At 41.8% G+C, this 18298-nt stretch overlaps 1 protein-coding gene across 7 annotated transcripts in view; it reads left to right on the forward strand.

Moving 5' to 3' along the window:
- The window catches only part of ITPKA (inositol-trisphosphate 3-kinase A), a 44226-nt gene that overhangs the window by 11526 nt on the left and 14402 nt on the right, over nt 1-18298 (forward strand). For 6 of the 7 annotated variants that reach the window (XR_009277193.1, XR_009277190.1, XM_058835089.1 and 3 more), the window contains 3 exons: nt 12871-12967; nt 15112-15325; nt 16881-17085. Coding sequence is in view for 5 of the 7 variants with exons in the window: in XM_058835089.1 (XP_058691072.1) it covers nt 12871-12967; nt 15112-15325; nt 16881-17085 (516 nt within the window). In the remaining 2 variants the exon portion in view is untranslated. Of the gene's footprint in view, nt 1-12870; nt 12968-15111; nt 15326-16880; nt 17086-18193; nt 18277-18298 lie in introns of all 7 variants that reach the window. The other variant, XM_058835099.1, reaches the window with a different exon arrangement.

Genomic DNA, 18298 nt, shown 5'->3' on the forward strand with positions numbered 1-18298 from the left:
CCTATAGAATTCTCTCTGGACTAATGGCCTGCCTGGATTTGGGCATTAATCAGGCCCCTATAATAGTTTTTGAGTTGTTTTTCCAAAATTCATAGCGAGACCAAAGAAAATTACTTGCTTTCAGCAAAGACACCGAGACAGGGAGCAAATCCTGACCTCTCTAACAGTCCAGTGATTGTTAATCACTATGCCAACAGTCTCCAAGTCTTTTTCCAGCAGTAGGACTGGCTGATATCCTGATTTTATGATTTCCCATTCCAATATTAAAACTGGAGTGACTGATAACTAATCATGTGTCTTCTGTCCCTGTTTATCCATTGGGATTTTCTGCATCATCTCTAGAAATATTGCTCTTCCATTGCTATAATTCTGTGTCTTGATCTTAGTCTGCCTTTTCAGTCCTCTGATTTTACAGGCAACAATCCTGTCTGGGACTATAGGATGAATGTAGCCAAGTCACCAGCATTCTTTTTATGTTGCATACTTCAAGAAAAAGAGTAGATGGGCAGCACTATCAGTCTTGGCTTGTGAAGTAACTTCTCTGCGTGGCCTGTTACCGTGTGTTCAGTGTAGGTCATCACCCTTCTGCAAATGACGTTTCAAATGTCTGTCTTCTCTTTGTTGAGCCCTGGGAAATTGTTATTGGTCGCTCTTGGGTTTTGCTACCCGTGTCCAATGTGGCACAGAAACTGCTGCTTGCTCCATATTTCAGGAGGCTGGTGTAGGTGGTTGTGCAGGATACGGGAGTGTGGCTTGCAGTTCTGTTGCTAGGAGCCAACAGTATGAAGTTCTTTGAAGTTTTATGGGGGTTTTAAAATCTTTTTTACCGTGAGATAAAAATTTTGATAGATAAATTGTCTTTATAAACTACACTCTGTTTATTTTACTTCATGTTTAGATAGGTTTGCATCTTAATAATTGGCAATTGATGCTTATGCTTCTACAAAAGTGGGATTCTCCAGTATCCTGATGGTGAACACACGTTTACCTTCCGGGCAGAGGAAACATGCTCCGTAAAACACACTTGCTATTGTTCAAACACCCACAACTCTTCAGGAAGACAGATGCCTTGTTTCAGTTTCAGTCTTCAGTTGAGTCACTCGTGCTTATGTAAGGTTTGAATTTGATTCTCTTTCTTAAGGCTACATTATGGAAATTAAACTCTTAAATAACCCCTTGTCTCTGGGGCTAGCTGCTACTGATACAGAGGTGGAATTCAACTCACCTCTCTTATGTTGTTCTGTTAACAGAAAGTATCTTTTGATCCTGTAGTTTTGCTCAAGGGAGAAATCATCTTTTCTCTGTATTCCTTACATAGTTCTTAGGGCTGTCTTGGGGAAGGAAGAGTTTCTCAGGTTTGCTTCAAAAACAAACAACTGCCTTGGAAGCCTCTTGCTCCAGTGGGATAAGGTGAAGAGTCCTCATTTCTGTAGAATTACAGGTTTTTTAATCGTTGCCACATTCCATTAATAGGAGTGTTGGTTTTTGTTTGGTTGGGGTTGGTTTTTTGTTTTTTTTTTGTTTGTTTCAAAATCTTTTCAACAGAGTGGTTTGGAATAATCTCAGAGTTATACTGTGTTGAAGCTTGGAGTTATTAAAGTGGTTGAAGGATGTGGCTTTCCCTAGGTAAACACCACACCCTGCTCAGCAGCAGTGCCTATCACATGTTGACACTTGCATTCCATGGCAAGGGGTGGGCCCTGTTTGAACAGTACAGTGCACCACAGGTGAAGCAGTAACTCCTTATGCTTCTTTAGAGGATAGTGGATAGAGGCAGTTGAGAGGAGACACGGAAGGAGTGGTGGAGTGCTGGACTTTGTCTTGTGATAGATGGAAGAGAGTTGGTAAACTGTTACCAGTATATGTGTGGTCTGTTTTTTACATGACATATTTTTAGACCCTAATAAGTCTTTTTACTTAACACTATATTACTGCTTATTTGAGTACTTGACTCTCTCATTTGAGTGCCTTTAATTTAGTTTACAAGCACTAATTACTTTAATTATTCAGCAGTGTTCTGAAGTAGAGTTGTTATAACCTGCAGTTGTGGGAGCTGGAGCAGAGAAAGGGCACATATCTGGACCTAGATTCCATACTGAAGCAGTGAAATTTGCTCAGATCTTTTGCAAATGACTGTCTGACAGTTTAGAAGCAGAATTATTTTGGTAGGAAAGAAAAGTTACATAAAAAAATTTAAAAATCAATACCTGTCAGTAACCTCTCTATATGCATGTAGATATCTACATGCAGCTGCCTTAATTCTGTCCTTGTACTTCCTATCTTTTCCTATAGAAAAAATTAGTTACAGTACAATAGTCTTCCACTGTTAAATTTCTTTCAGGCAGAATCTCAAAGCTGTGTGGGATGCACCTTCTGGGTCCCTTACATGAGGATGTGTTGAAAGCAAGGTTAACTTTCAACATCTGTCCACTAACCCAGATTGCTGGGGATAGGAAGAGAGGGGTCTTTGACCAATTAGTAGAAAACAATTTTGCAATTCTTGTTGGATGGTAGTAGTTGCTGGCAAATTGGGAAGTGTAAGAAAATATAAGCATTAAAATTTTCTTTATTTCTCTTTGTCTCTTCAGACTGAAGATTCTTCTCTGGCCTCTGATTCAGTGGGATGTTGAAGTGGTGGTGAGCTTAGCCCTGAACTGCTGGGCAGGCAGGATAGAGCTGTGTCTCCAGGTAACAGGCTGCACCACCATTGCAAATAAGATGAAGCACATGCTCAGCTTCCTTCCCAAATTCACTCAGGGGAGATTAGCTTATTGAAGTTATTTCCTGGTTTCTTGCCAGAACACAGTCTCTCTTGATGTTACGCAGAAACCACACCTGATTTAAATGGATTGGCACTTGTACATTTGGATTTGAGGTCATGCACAGTTCACAAATGACACATTCGTGCCTTAACAAGTTGTGATTATGTTTTAGGCTAAACCTATTTATTGGTCTATGAACAGAGAAATGTGGATCTCTTTGGGTTTTAAGTAGCTCCAAATATTCATCCTGTTTGGAACTGATAATTCTGTGTCCTACCTGATAGGATGTTGAGCTTATTTTATCACGTAAAGAGTGTTGTCTTTCTAGATGTCCCCTTCTCATGACTGGAGATGTCAGTCAGTGACCCATGAGATGTGGAAGACAGGCAGAGAATTGTCAAATTGCTAGACTGTTTCTGAAGATTTAAACTGCAGTTGTTTTGGAGGTTAAGAAAGATTTCTTTCCTTCTGCCACACCATCTGCTGAAGTGATGTTTGATTTACCACATATCTGTTTTGGGTGATGGACAGCCTGAATAAATCTTGAATGTTTGGGCTCTGAGTCAACTTTCCTGCAGTGGGAACTTTCCATCTACTTCTTGGATAATAACATTTCAGTTTCCAGCAAGAATGATGTTCTGGCAGAACCCTGCTAGGGGCAGAATGTCGTTGGTTCAGCTTTCCTGTGTTCACTAAGGACAGGTGGCAGAGCTCCATCCCGTTAGAGAGCCAGTGTCTTTCAGAGCAGACCACAAGCTGTGAAAGTAGGGATAGTGGCCGTGTTTAGCGTCTGCTATGGAAGACAGATGGTTTTAGTATCCTTTAGAACAGAAAACGTTTATTCTTGTTGAAGTAAAATCCGTCTTTCAGTCAACAGTATCAGCTTTTACAACATATCTGTGAGATAAATGAAAGAAGCCCTTGTGACAGTGCACCTTTGAAGCCATCTAATTACTTTATTGTTTTGTCTTTTGGCCCAGGATTAATATAGAGGTTGTAGATATTTCAGTTGGTAATAACCAGAAACAAAATGTCGACATAGATCCCTGCAGAGTAGTCAGCAGACTGTGGCTCTTGATGCTGTTTGCAGGAAGGCAAGCAAGACTTTTGCTTCTTTGTAGTTAATTTTCCTCTGATTTGGAGGGGAACTGCTCCTGGAGTGTACAAGTAAAATCCAGCTGTGGGATGGTCGTGGGATTTTGTGCTCCTAGTAACTGAGTCTGGTACTGACCATCCATTTCTCTTACCTTCACCTCTTCCTTTAGTCCAGACATAGTGAGCACCCTGCAAGCTTACCAACTATCCTATAGAGTCACAAAACCAAATTAAGTGTACATCTCACTGCATGGTGAGGCACCACAGGGGAGAAAACACAGGAACTTATTGCATTAAGTTTCTCATGACTCTGAAGCTTTAGCCCAGCCCGTGGTGAGTGCAGCACAAACAGGAAATGGAAGCCTGCAGTCAGAGGATACACCTGCCAAGTGCTGGTTGAGCAGCTGTGGCCCTCACCCATGGCTGAGTGCAAAGCCAGAGGCATCAGGGGCTAAGAACAGGCTGAGCTCTGTTTCTCCTCTAAGGTTTGGAGGCTGGAGGGTGAAAGAGGGGGAGGGAGAGATGAAGGTGTGTTCACAGTTTGCCTGGCAGTCTGATGAGAGGTGCTGCTCAAGGAGGCTGCTTGTGTAGCGTGTGAACTGCTGCTCTTCAGGAGTGCATGTTCTCCCTTGCTGTTGATTACCAGTCTTACAGCTCCAGCTGGCACTCCTACATCGCGGGAAGATCAACTGTGTGACAGAGCAGGGAGTGTTAAGTTCCCCTGGGGACTAAGATACAAGGATGGTCAGGGCTGTCAAGGCATCCAGAGTCTGGAGAAGGCTCAGGGATATACTTGACCAGGGATGTGGTTACACTGTATTCCTTGAGCAACAGCTGACAGCATTTGAAGTAACACAGCTGCCCTGGCAGAGGGCCATTTGCTGTGATTCAGCCAAATTACCAGTTGGCATTTATTGGCCCAGACCTCAGTGTGAAGAATGATGCTGTTGCAGGTCAGGGCACAGACTTTCCAAAGCTGATGCTTGAGCTCTAGACTCTGGACCAGGCTGGCCAGATGTCAGTTATCACAATGCAAAATTCTGGTCCCAAATAGCTTTTCCTCTAGTCCTGAACACTGACTCCTGTGTGTATTAGTGTTTGGTGCTTCAGAAACCTGTTTCCTTCCCAGGACCAAGAGAAGGTGAAATGTGGTAATAATGGGGCTAAGCGAGTTGCTGTAGGAGCCTTACCCTACCTTGGGAGCTGAATTAAGTGTTGCACTCAGAAGCTCGGTGATAAAGGTTTGTGTGACGGTTCACTCACGTACGTTTGGGGAGCATTCTCCTTCTTAACTTGCTCTTTCACCTCCCACCCATTGAGATCTTTGTCTTGATTTGTGATTCATGTCTGATTCAGCCAAGTGGGTAGTAGACTTGGCAGCAGGAATCTCCTGAGCTTGAGGATTCCAGGAGCCTTTAATAAGGGGCAAGAGCACAGAAACTGGCTGCTGCAAGTATAAAGTGCCTTCTGTGATAAATTCAGGGATTTGCTGTTGTTTGGGGCATTTTTGTTTTAGCTGTGGGAAAATCTTGCACCTTGCTTCCCTACACAGAACAGTTCTGGATATTTCAGTTATATTGCTGCCAACAAATGTGGTGAAAACGTCATGTATGCCTCACTTGCTCCATGTCTTGTTAGGTGTTCTAAGTTTCTTCAAGTACTAGATAATCCCAAGCCTTGGAGTTGTTATAGGATGGATAATTATAAAAAAAAAGCAATGGAATTTTGATCATCTGCAATCAAAGGCTTTTACTATCTGTTTTAGGTACTTTAAAAGCATGCATGGATGTGTATGTATATATCTGTAGATATTACTAGAAGAAACACCTAGGATAATTATGTTTTGCTTACATTTGGCTTCAAAATGTCAGCTGGTTCAGGATCTGGATCTGACCAAGATGACTGCCTGCCTGTTTCAGATCTGCAGAGACAACTACACTAAGCCTCAAACTGAAACAGCTCAAAACCAGAATCCCTTGATAGGCAAATTTCTTGACTGTAACCGGAAAGATACTGTGTTGCTCAGCAACTCTCACTATCTTTTAATTTATTTTTTTTTCTTATATAACATCACTCAGATCCTCAGTTCTCTTCATGAGGTGAAGCCATATAGTGAACCGTCCCAGAGCTGTACTCCTTGAAAAAATGAAATCCATAATAACCATTGAAGCTGGCTGCTGGGAAGCTGTGCCTACGGAAAGTCATTGGTTTGTGGGAAATTGTGCTGATAACAACTTGTCTCAGTAGAGTATTGTGATTTTGACAAAGCAGTAGATACTTTGCTTAAGTGTTGTGTGATTATTTTTTCAGTAGATTGTAATTATAGTACTGTTGTTATTGACTACATTCACACAGAGAAAGAAGCTGATCTAATTACACAGTAATTAAATTAGGCCAGTAATTTTCTTGTTTGTGATTTGCTCAAAATTACTTCTCATGGAAGCTTTTTATAGTAATGGCAGGTATTGACTGTGTTGAAACAGATGAAAACAAAGTTTTGCTTGGACTAGGTTTAGTCCATTAAAATAATACGGTTAATAGCTCTAGACCTATATTTAGGTTCTTTACCCGTGTAGGTCCAATATGTCAGGTCAAAGCCAATTCAAATAAAATGGCAAACAGTAATGAAAACAAAGAAAAAATATATTATTTTAATTTTATAAATTATTTACTTTAATAAAATGGCATAAATTATTAGGAAAACAAATTAGCTTTCAAACTGCTTTCAGTTTTAATAAACTATGGTAAATAAAGCAGTCAAGGATTTTGTAGATAAAATTAAGTCAGAGGTTTTAAAAACCATTTTAAGTAAGTGTGTATACTATAAAAAGTAAAACTGGAGGTCAAGAAGGCCAATGGTTTCTTGGAATGCATTAAGAAAAGCATTGCCAGCAGGTTTAGGAAAGTGATTCTGTCCTTCTGCTTAGCCCTTGTGAGGCTGCATCTGGTTTCCTCAGTACAAGGAGACATGGAGCTCCTGGAGCAGGTCCAGAGAAGGGCTTTGATGAGGATTAGGAGACTGGAGCATCTCTCTTACGAGGAAGGGCTGAGGAAGCTGGGCTTGTTCAGCCTTAAAAAGAGATACTTGACATGGGACCTCATCAATGTCTGTCAGGATCTGAGGGAGCTGTCAGAGGATGGAGCCAGGTTCTGCTCAGTGGTGCAAGCAACAGGACAAGAGGCAATGGGCAGAAACAGATGCACAGGAAATTCCACGTGAATAGGAGGTAAAACTTCCACAGGTAGCCAAGCACCGGAACAGGTTGCCCAGGGAGGTTGTGGAGTCTCCCTCACTGGAGATAGTCTGCAGCCATCTGGATGGGATCCTGTGCTACGTACTCTAGAATGACCCTGCTTGAGCAGGGAGGTTGGACCAAATGACCCACCATGGTCCCTTCCAACCTGACAAGTTCTATGAAACAGTAATAATACTGTAAAAGATGCAGAGTTTAAAAGAAACAATTATGAACAGAAGGTAACGAGCTGGGTATCTGCTCGCACTGATAGTTCAGACACCTGTGTGAGTAATACAGTGGACCTCATGAGGATTTGTCACTCAGAGTAACATGGATGCTAGCGTGTGACCAGGAACGAAGAGAAGAGGGGCAAAAAAGCCAGCCCAGCAAAAAGGTGAGCCACTGGAGAATGGCTAATACTGTGTCTGGATAAATCATATCTGATACACAGTTTAGTAATTCTTAGTGTTATTTTTGGGCCTGCTCATAGAAGGCAGTTCCAGCTATTAATTGGTCTGATAAGTTCCCAAACACTTTACTTTTTCAGACACTCTTCCTGTGGTTACTGTGCCCCAAAAGAGGCGAACACTCATCACCTTCTCATGTGCTGGCCAACATCCCTGGGCAAGGGGTTGCTCAGTGCTCCTGCAGTTTGGGCACATGGCTCTTACAGGATTGTTCTAAAATGCACATAATAACATTTTGATAATTATAGTTTTCTGTACTCCTTACAAGTCCCTGTGGAGGAACTTTGCTCCTTCTAGGAGTTGGTGAGACACTGAGTAGGCAGTGGCAACCAGCATTACAGATTAGATTTCAGCCCCCATGTCCCAGAGTGGCAGAATTTAGCCTAAATGATGTAAAGACTTTAAGAGAACAGTAGATAATGATGACTGACAATTAAGTACTCTTTCTTAAAGCCTTTTAGGAAAAAAAAAAAAGGATTCCTAAAAAAATTTCTCATTATCCTTTTGTTTCTCGCTGTCATAATAGCTTTTTTATGTAGGCTTTGTACTAGTGCACCAAAAAAAAAAGAAAAAGACAACAGGATCTTGGATAAAGAAACCACTGAAATTTACCCTATAAAAGGATTCAAAGGTCATTGTTTGCAGTAGCCTAGCCGAATTTCCATGATGATTTACCAGCTCAGGCAAGAAACTACACCTCCACTCTGCTGCTGATGGAATCATAGATGTTTTTAAAGACCCCTTATGATTTATATCAAATTTTAGTGTTCTTTTGTTCTTTAACTCATTATAATTTCAAGTAATGTGCTAGAATTATGAAAGCTGAATTAGTTCACTTTTCTTAAAGAAAGGTTTTTCTTATTCCCTCTACCCCCAACACTTCCTAATTTAGATGTCACTGATGTTTTTAATTATTGTAATTGCTAAAAAGTCCTAAGTGAAACAAATTCTTGTGTATGTTACCTGTTTGCCATTTCTTGCCTGAGGGTAGTTACATTTGTTTCAGACATTCACAGAACTGAGATATTATTGTTTTCTTTTTACCCTTAAATAAGTGAGAGATTTATTTATTTTTCCACAGAACAACAGAGGAAGGTTCAGGTCCCTCTCTGCTGTTGCCTTTAGGAATTAGAGTGGCTCTCCTGTTCCTGAGGGATTCAGCATATGCTCAGAGAGATGCTGTTCTGTACTGCCTGTAAAACAACAACAGCAACTAAAAAATCCTATCCAATTAAGGGAGTTTGCACTAATCTCCTCAGTGAGCTTGCCTGTTAGGATGTTACAGCTCATGTCCTGAAGTGATGGGAGGGTTTCAAGAAAGCCTGGTAGTTCTGGGAGATTTATTCTTGGGGACAGTGGGGTCTGAGCCCAAACTCCTTGAAATGGATGAAACCTCTCAGAGTTCAGTGGATTTTCATGAAGCAAGTCTTCCAGTATATTTGTGCAGGCTCATCATGACTGTGCCTCTGCATGCTGGTCTTGTGTGAAGTTGCATGCTTATAATGAGAAAAGGCCTGGAGAAAGCCGTGCTCACACAAACCAGCGGTGCTTGGTTACTGCTGCTCTTTGCTCTTCCTCAATGGATAGACACGATGCCAGCAGCCACCTTTATCCAGGGTTGAACAGACTGGGAATACCTCATCTGGCCAGCATCTTGTCTGCATATGCACAGAGCAGGTCTCCACATCTGCTGCATGGATGTGTGCTTCAAAGTTAGGAAAGTGAGTCAAGAGAGTAATCTAGGTAGCAGATCAGATTACCACAGTTCCTTTGCATGCGCTGTGGCAGCATTGTGTCAATTCCTTCTCCCATTCTCTTCCCTGAAATTTTGTCCATTTGCTGCCAGGGGCACACTTGCCATGACAGAGACTGTCACATGGCCTGCCCCACTGGCAGAAAACTTGTTTTTCCCTCTTTATTGCCCCACACCTTTTATTGCTCAGGTGGGTTTATATCATGTGTCAGTTAAAGTTCACGTTGAGTAACTTACATGCTGAGTCTAAGAATGTTAATAATTTGCTTCTTGGCTCTCTTGGAATGCCTTTCTTCTTTTGGAAAACTCTTGAACATATTGAGGCATATAAAATAGCATCAGTGATGTCAAGAGCATCTGATTCAGACAATCCTGAATGCAGATACAATACAGAGATACCTGAGTTTCCCATGGGAATCTAGAAGAAGCGAGGTCGTGGAGAAACGCAGTCAGAGCAAAAAGTCAGGGAAGACTGAGCAGGAATCTAGAAGAAACAGAGAGGTAGAGGAAGGAGGGAGATCAGGCTGCAAGTACAGATGGACAGTGGTAGAAACCCCCTTTGCCATTGCACCATAAAGCAGTGATTTGAAAAGCACATAATGCCATTGCTAACAAAGAAGAAGAAGAGATCTTGCTTTAGAAATAGAAGTGAGAATGATTCCTCCTACAGCAAGCACACAAAGTTTTCATCTTCCCACTCAAACCACTGCTCTACCAGCATGCAGCCCTGCTTACATCCTGGCAATTTGTACCCTGGGTTAACTGAGCTGGGAGACTAGAAATTGAGGTAGACGAAAGCGAAACTGAACCCCTGCTGATGGCATCACTCCCTGCAGGATGGGTCTGAAGGCAATCCTTTCCCTCCCAGCTTGAGCCTTCTGCTTTCCCTACTTTGAGAGGGAGGAGAGATTTGTTAAGAGATTATTTAAAATTAAATAAGGTAAATAAAAATTGTCAGTGTCTAGTTATTGGATGAGTAACTTAAACATACTTATCCAAGGCAGCCGTAACCTAAGCAGCCAAAGTCCGCTTGAGCAAGGGCTGAATTTGGCCCATTGTCTCTCCTTCACGCCCACAGTACAAATAAAAGCTTCAGCTTCTTAGTGTTAGGTGGGAGGGAGGAGGCAGGAGAGCCACTGGAGTGTGATGTTGCATTGACAGTTGATGTGCATTCGTTGAGAATCTGTGCTTCTCGTTACTGATGCGTATAGCAGTATGACAAGTCATTGGGAAAAAGGATGCAGTTTGTTAGGAGTGGAATGTTATGATGTGTATGGGGTCTTTATGGCAGAGTTATGGAGCAATGCTGACTTCTGATTAAGGGATGGGGAAAAAGCAGTGTTGTTCTGAAAACTGGTCTGGAATCTTAAAAATCTAAATCTTTGGCAGGAGCTAGATTCAAAGAGGTCATTTTTCTTCATAAGGATGTTTTTTTTCAACTACTGTTTAAATAACTTGGGGCTCTGTTCTTCTGAAGCAGAAACAGCAGAGTAGACTGAAGAGCTTCTGCTATCAGTGAAATCTGACAAACTATAAAAAAAAATTCTTTGCTATTTGAAAAACAGTATTTACATTGCACTTTCCTCCAGCAGGAGGCTATGGACATGTTTAAGTGGTGTACAAGAGTCTCTCTCATCCTCACAGAAAAGTAGCTGGGTCTGCAATAGACACAAGTCATTGTTCAACACTGCGAGGCTGCAGTTTGGAACAGTTTAAAGCAAATTATAAGAAATATGAAATCCAAATAATATAGCATATGAACCTGCAGAAGTTAGTTATGAAATTGGAGTTTAGCTAGAGCAAGAAACATCTGTGGAGTTTTAATAGGTGCAACTGAGTCTTCATAATTCTCAAACATCCAGGATTTTCTCTGGATGCTTCCTCTCACTGTCATAGTATGTTTGCAAAAGTATCACTGCTGCATGGGGCACATATCTGGCTAAGAGTGAATTAATTTCATCTTGAACTCCATTAAAAACCAAATTTAAATAGGTAGAAGCAATCTCATTTCAGAGTAAGTATGCTCATATGGCAATAATGCTTTGAATTTAAGTGACGTAACAATATAACTTAAAACTTTCTTGTGAAGGCAAATCCTTAAAAAAAAAAATCGCTTTTGTCTGTGGGTTCATATATCCTCTTGATACATTCTAAGATAACTGCAGGCTTTTGCCTTCACACAGTGACCAGTGTTGCTGGAGGGTACTTTACAAGAAATGTGGTGTAAGTTAATAAGTTTGGGAGAAGCATGGGCAGGTCAGAGAATGATCTGAATAGCAACATTTTGCCTGTGTATCATTGCCTGCAAATTCACATTTTCTGTTTCTCACTCAGAGTGTAGAAGACAATACAAATTAGGTATCCTAAGCACCTAAATCTTCAAATAAATATCCATGCTAGAGAAGACACAGTTGTTTTGAATGAGTATTTTTTCAGCTGATGAGCAAGCACCTAAACTTGTTTTCAGTGATGTTAATGCCACCCATTGATTTTAGTGATTTCCAATTGGGCTGTTGATAAGCAGTTCTGTAAATGCAGCCAAACCCCTAGCTGCACTTGACCCCAACAAAACCTGCTCAGCACTAAACTGTCATGCTGTAAATATTGTGCAGCTCCATTTTTCTTCTCCAGCAGGGTGTTGTGTTCTAGTGATAGGAGAACTGAGCCTTCTCTCATTGTTTGTAAAGCACTTTGGGATCCCTCCAAGTGTAACATGAAAACTGGTGGACTGTGGTTCTCTCCCACCTAGGTTTCAGTTCCAGAGCATGAGACTTTCTCACTTTCTCCTTATTTTTATTTTTTTTTCTTTTTCCTGCCTTTGTGACAGAACACTCAGCTGCTCTTTGTGAGCAGCTGTTCTGTTTCCCTGTCTGCCTGCAGCGGTACCCAGCTGCAGCCAAAGGTTTCCAGAGCAATGCCCAGCTTTGTTAAAAAGTAACAGGATTGGGAAAGAGGGGGGGAGTAGGAAAATTCAAGACGTGGAGTAGATTCTGCAGCACACTGTCAATGGGTGCTGAGGGACCTGGGAGAACTCCGTGTCCAACTAGAGATGCACATTCTGTGCATGTGTCACGTAAGATTTACCTGCTGACTCGTTAAAAGCTGTTAAGCGTGAGGTGATGCTGAAGTTCCCTGGGAAAGGAAGTGTTGCTGACAGTGACAAGCAGCTTATGTGCATGTCTCATGGAAACTTAAATGTGCGTTTGTGTGCATGTGTGTGCTCGTTCAGCATCTGCTGTCCACATACTGTGTGACTCACACACAGAGGGTGAGGTGTGGCTAAGAACAGGCCTGTGACGTGCAGTCTGACTTTTTTTTTTTTTCCCCTCCTTATAGGCAGCTTTCTTGTGCATGGCAGGGCGTTATCTTTGTTTGTCCGTTCTTGGGTTTGTGTGCATATTTTTCCAACAATGATGATAGTGTTTGCTTTGTGGTTCCACCTTTGAGCACTTACACATTAGTGAGGAACAATTCAGTGTGCATGAAGCTATGTAATACATTTGTGCCATGTCAGGATTTCAGCTTTTGCCCAACTTAAGATTTTTTTTCTTTTCCAGAAAAAAGCATGGCATACAATTAAAACCATGGTTAACTTACCAGTCATCAGCCCCTTCAAGAAACGCTACTCATGGGTGCAGCTGGCTGGGCACACAGGTGAGAGGGGTATCTTAAATGCGTTTGTCTCTGGAGTGAGGATGACTGCAGCAAGGAGCACACTCTTTCTCTGTTTCCTTCCTTCCTTCAGGTAAAACGGAAGCAGGCAATATCACACAAATCTGTGACCTAAAATGTGTTTTGGTTGTGGTGTGGATAGGGAAGTGGGAGTGATATACCTGAATAATGAGATGAGCAGGGAAGTAATGGTCAGACTCTGGAGAAGGGCCAGGCTTGTAAGGTGATATATGTAAAATACTTGTTAGAGGGAAACAAGAGATTGGGAAGCTAAAGCCCTAATCTGTCTGATGCTGTTGGTTGCAGCATGGGGTCATTTCTCCTGACTGAGTAGCCAGTAGTTAGTTCTCTAGGGGGAAGGATTACTGTCCATTATATATTACATATACTGTATAAATATACTGTTCTGTATATGCTTCAGCCCTGGAAAGGACAGTGTTTCTAATACCACTCCAAACCCCTCATCTGAATGTAGGTCCTTGGATGGAGAGCAAATAGGAAAATTGCCTTTCTGACCAGGTGTTTGCATTGTGAGTCTGTCATTGTTCATTGTATGAGTACAAGGAGTAGCTTGGTTCTAGTTTTGTGTCTGTAAAAATTGGTAGGTGTGCTCCTGATGTAGGCTTAGTTTCATTTGTAAGGCAAAAAAAAAAAAACAATGAAGAGAAGTCATCAGGTTTGTGTCTCTCATGCTTCATATAATTCCTGTGTAGTGCTAGCGGGGCTTTATTAGTACACATGTGGGCAGGCACCTACGCTGCATCGTGCTGTAATGCAGTATGTGAACCACCTCTGTGTATGCCCTGTTATGGTGCACTTCAAAGCTGTGCTGAGAAATTCACTGAGCCCTTGAAACTGAGTAGCTGCATTTTGCACAGTGTTGTTGTTGGATCTGGTTTATATCACATGAAGTGCCAAAACAACCCAGTCTTAATGCAGTTTTTGTCACAGATGTGAGTTGGCTTCATCTGTGTGGAGTGATGCATTGGTCGTGTCATCATAACCCTTCTGGAGACTCATATGGTAGGGTGGAAGAGGAGGCTTAAGAGTTTACTAGAAGCTGATTAGGAGAGATACTGTTCCAGTTTCCTTTCAGCAGTGTTCTGTGGTTGGGTTTACTCCATCCTTTCTGCAGCTGTTCTTCTCTGATATGAGGGTTTTTTTCTGAACTAGAACCTGGGCTGTTACCAGCCTTGCCCTTTTGACGAGGCAATGCCTGTTCTAGGATTTGTCAGAGAAGAACCAGTTTGCAATGGCCGAAGGAACCCACTGTGGTAAAGGTTGAGTGTTATCCCCAGGATTAATGAGGCTCCTATTTTGGTGCCCAGTTTATTTTGTGTAGATTAAAGAGTGCCTCTGAATGAAACATGTCAGATGCTGTCAGCGGGTTGCAGGACAAGAGAGCACTTGGAAACCCCGGACAGGTGGAGGCTGATTACTGCTAATTGTGGCCTCTGCAGATGTCATTTGTCCTGGATGCCATTCAGACACAGGGCTGTAAAAAGCACACTTGCCCTCCAGACTGTACCTGCAGGGCTTTAGCAGATTAGCAGGTTTCCAGAGGAGAGGCAGTACCTGCAGGCAGACGCAGGCACAGTCACAGCATGTGTGTCTGTGTGGAAAGGGCAGTGCTTGGCTTCTGGCTGTTTATCTATCACTGACTGACTGCGCTGCCTCCGTCCGGACACGCTCAGCAGGTGTATCACCCTGTGTGCGGATTAGGGACAAAGCCAGCACTGCCAGTGTTATGCAGCTTTAAAATAGCCTGTCAGAGGATTAATGAATTCTGGCTTGTGTCTTCTTCCTGTGCATTTTAGTAAGTATAGTATTGTTTAATAACCTTGCAAAGACTAGCATGGAAAAAATCCCAAACAGCCCAATGGCCTGAAGAACTGCACTCCTTAAAGCTATAAATTCTGACATGGGAATGTATCCCAACAGATTTCACTGCTAACAACTACTTGTCCTGTGTGTTTTATTTTTTATGAAAAACGCCTTATCTCTTCAGGGGAAATCTCTAAGTGCTGCCATGAAACTGAGATAGATGAAACTGGAATGGTGGGGGAAGGGGTTTTTCTTTTTTGCTTGTCAATCTTGTCAGCAAGTGTTTGATTTTCTTTTTGTAGGGAGTTTCAAGGCAGCTGATAGTGGGAAGATTCTCAAACGCTTGTCAGAGAATGAAAAGGAGTGTTTTGAGCGATTGATGAAAGACCCACTACGCTCCTGCGTCCCTTGCTTCCATGGTGTGGTGGAAAGAGATGGCGAGAGCTACATCCAGCTGGATGACTTGCTAACTGATTTTGAAGGACCAAGTGTGATGGACTGCAAGATGGGGATCAGGTGGGGTGAATGAAAGAGAATGTGCTTTCTCTGCATTTGAAGGAAGGGGGAGATGTGGTCATGCTCAGTCACCTTCGACAGCCTGAGGACAATATGTCCTATTACTACCGGTTTGTACATGGATTCTGGAAACTAACCGATCTATAGCCTCAAAAACTATCTACATCCAGAAGTTTTCAGGGGTGATTTAAGATCAAGTTTCTCTGCAGTGGCGTGATAATACATGGGAAAAAATGACATGATTTATCCACTGCCAGTTCATTGAATCTTTGTGTACGCAGTGATTCAGAAAGCCTCACAAAGTAAAATTTCCATCTCCCAATGCAGATGACTGAATAGCAGTGTGAAAGCCCATTTCCAGTGCTTGAGTGAGTCTTTGCTGGTATTGATCTTTTCTTTAAAGAGTTGACCATTTGCTCAGGACTGACCTATGTTTTTCCCTACTCTGACATCTTGAGGTGTTGCCTTCTCTTTCTTCAGTTTCTCACTTTCTTTTCCATTCATTGTCTGTGATTAAGACAAAAACATCAGAAATATTATCTAAGCATAACAAAGAGATAGGGATTTGTTGAGATCCTGGAGTAAGGTAGCAGTACAGAGAAGTATGAGCTGTCATAGTAATCTTTTGGGTGTCAGCTGAGATGCTCAAGAGTTATTGTCATAAATTAGTTACTCTACTTACTTTTGGAGTACAGATACACCTTTACAAATAGATGCAAAATGTAAAATTAATTAGAAAGATATAACACTGCTATGTTCAGAAGAAAAAGGAGAAGGATTTGCAACAGTACACTTTTTGTTGAGAGCAGGTGGCAGTGAGTGACATCATCTCCTAAATGCCATCCTGGTTTATTGTGCTGTGATGAAGAAAGTAATCTCCAGGCACTTGACAAAGTGGAAGCTTTAGGAATCCAGTGGAATGTAGAGAACATGGATAGTGCCTTTCTAATGGCTACCAGATTAACAGAGTGATAAGAGCAAAATGTGGAAGTTTTGTGTCCCTTCACCTTCCTACTTTTAGTTGCCTCTTCTGGTTTGGAGCTACTCTGATAATCTGCTTTACTCTTTAGTTTTTTCTGTATGAAGAGTGATTCTGTCACTGAGATGCATTAAGTAAAACTTTCTGAGGCCTAAAAAAATTACCCATGACTGATGTTAAATTTTTTGAGAAGAGAGAATGCAGTAAGTCTTCAATAGCCGTATTTGTTTTTTTGATTTCATTATAAGTGATCTCTTCTAACTGTCCTCTGAAAATGCAGTTTTATTTTATGGCACAGTGGGATTTCAGATTCCTCCTATTCTGTAACCAGGAAAAAGTCATAACTTGTAACAGTAAGTAAAAGTATTGTTAGAACAAGAAGTGAATTCCTGGAGCCATTTCACTAAATACGCCTGCACAGTCATTGCTCTGTGTACTTTGGTTTCCCGATATGCAAACGGGGGCAATGATAAGGCTTACTTTCCTGGTTGATGTTTCTTGAAGCCAGTTCGTAAGCTGGAAAAAGAAATATTGAGGAAGTCCCTAAGAGGATGTGTTGGGATGTGATGTTTGCAGAACATACCTGGAGGAAGAGTTGACTAAGGCCCGAGAGAAGCCAAAGCTGCGTAAGGACATGTACAAGAAAATGATTGAAGTGGATCCTCTTGCTCCCACTGCTGAAGAGAATGCCCAGCATGCTGTCACCAAACCCCGGTACATGCAATGGAGAGAAACCATCAGCTCTAGTGCTAACCTGGGCTTCAGGATTGAAGGAATTAAGGTAATTGTTTCACCTCTGCCTGTTCCTGGAGATAGAACTTTGATGTGTTGATTAATCAAAAAGCTTGTGCACATCAGCAGCCAGCTTTTCCAAAGGATTATGTGAAAGTGCACTAACTGAAACCACAGAGTTCATTCTATTGCAGTTTTAAAGCATTCATTGTAATTGTAACAGAGAGTGTCAATGAATTTAAGTTCCAAATACACATCAGCCATACTTCAGTTAACTACAGAGACCTTACAGAAGACTCAAGGAGGTATGCAGTGCAGATAGAATGAAAATGAGACTGTTGTAAGGTGGAATTCAAAACAGAAGTATTAACTCCCTCTCTACATACAATTACTTTTTAAATCCAGGAGCTATACATATTCGTTCCAAGTGAATTACAGTAAATTGGTTTTGTTGCAGTTACGGTTATTGGCAAAGCATGTTAAAAGCATTTGCTTAGATACCCTTGGGATCAAGGAAACCACTTTTCCTTTTAAATACATGATGAGATCCAGTATAGATGGAGTTGGAATAAAGCCAGAACAATCCAGAATGAAATTTTTCCATCAGCCAAGTCCATCTGCTATTCTTGATGGATAAGTCTGTGCTCCTGTACCATTCCTAGGATATTACATTATAGCCACAGTAGAACCGCGGCAATTTTCTTTCCTACCTGTTACTTACTTATCATTTCTAGACTCATAGAATGATCTGGGTTGGAATGGACCTTAAAGGTCATGTAGTTCCAGCCCCTGTGCTGTGGGCAGAGACACCTTCCACTAGCCCAGGTTGCTCAGAGCTCCACCCAACCTGGTCTTGAACAATTCCAGGGACGGGGGATGCATAATTTCTCTGGGCAACCTGTTCCAGTGTCTCACCCCACTTGCAGTGAAGAATCTTTTTCTAATGCCTATTTTAAGCCTACTCCCACTTTTAAAGGATCCTTTGTCCTGTCACTGCCTGTTCTTATTAAAAAAAACCCTCTCCATCTTTCTTGTAAGCTCCCTTCAGGTACTGGAAAACCACAATTATGTCACTCCAAAGGCTTTTCTTTTCCAGGCTGAAAAAAACCCAGTTTGCTCAGTCTTTCCTCATAGGGGTTTTCCATCCCTTTTATCAGCTTGGTGGCCTCCTCTGGACTTGTTCCAACAGGTTCATGTCCATCCTGTGCTGGGTACCCCAGAGCTGGATGCAGCACTGCAGGTGGGGTCCCATGAGAGAGGAA

The sequence above is a fragment of the Poecile atricapillus genome, chromosome 1, assembly GCF_030490865.1.
Source record: "Poecile atricapillus isolate bPoeAtr1 chromosome 1, bPoeAtr1.hap1, whole genome shotgun sequence".
In the NCBI taxonomy this organism is placed as follows: domain Eukaryota; kingdom Metazoa; phylum Chordata; class Aves; order Passeriformes; family Paridae; genus Poecile; species Poecile atricapillus.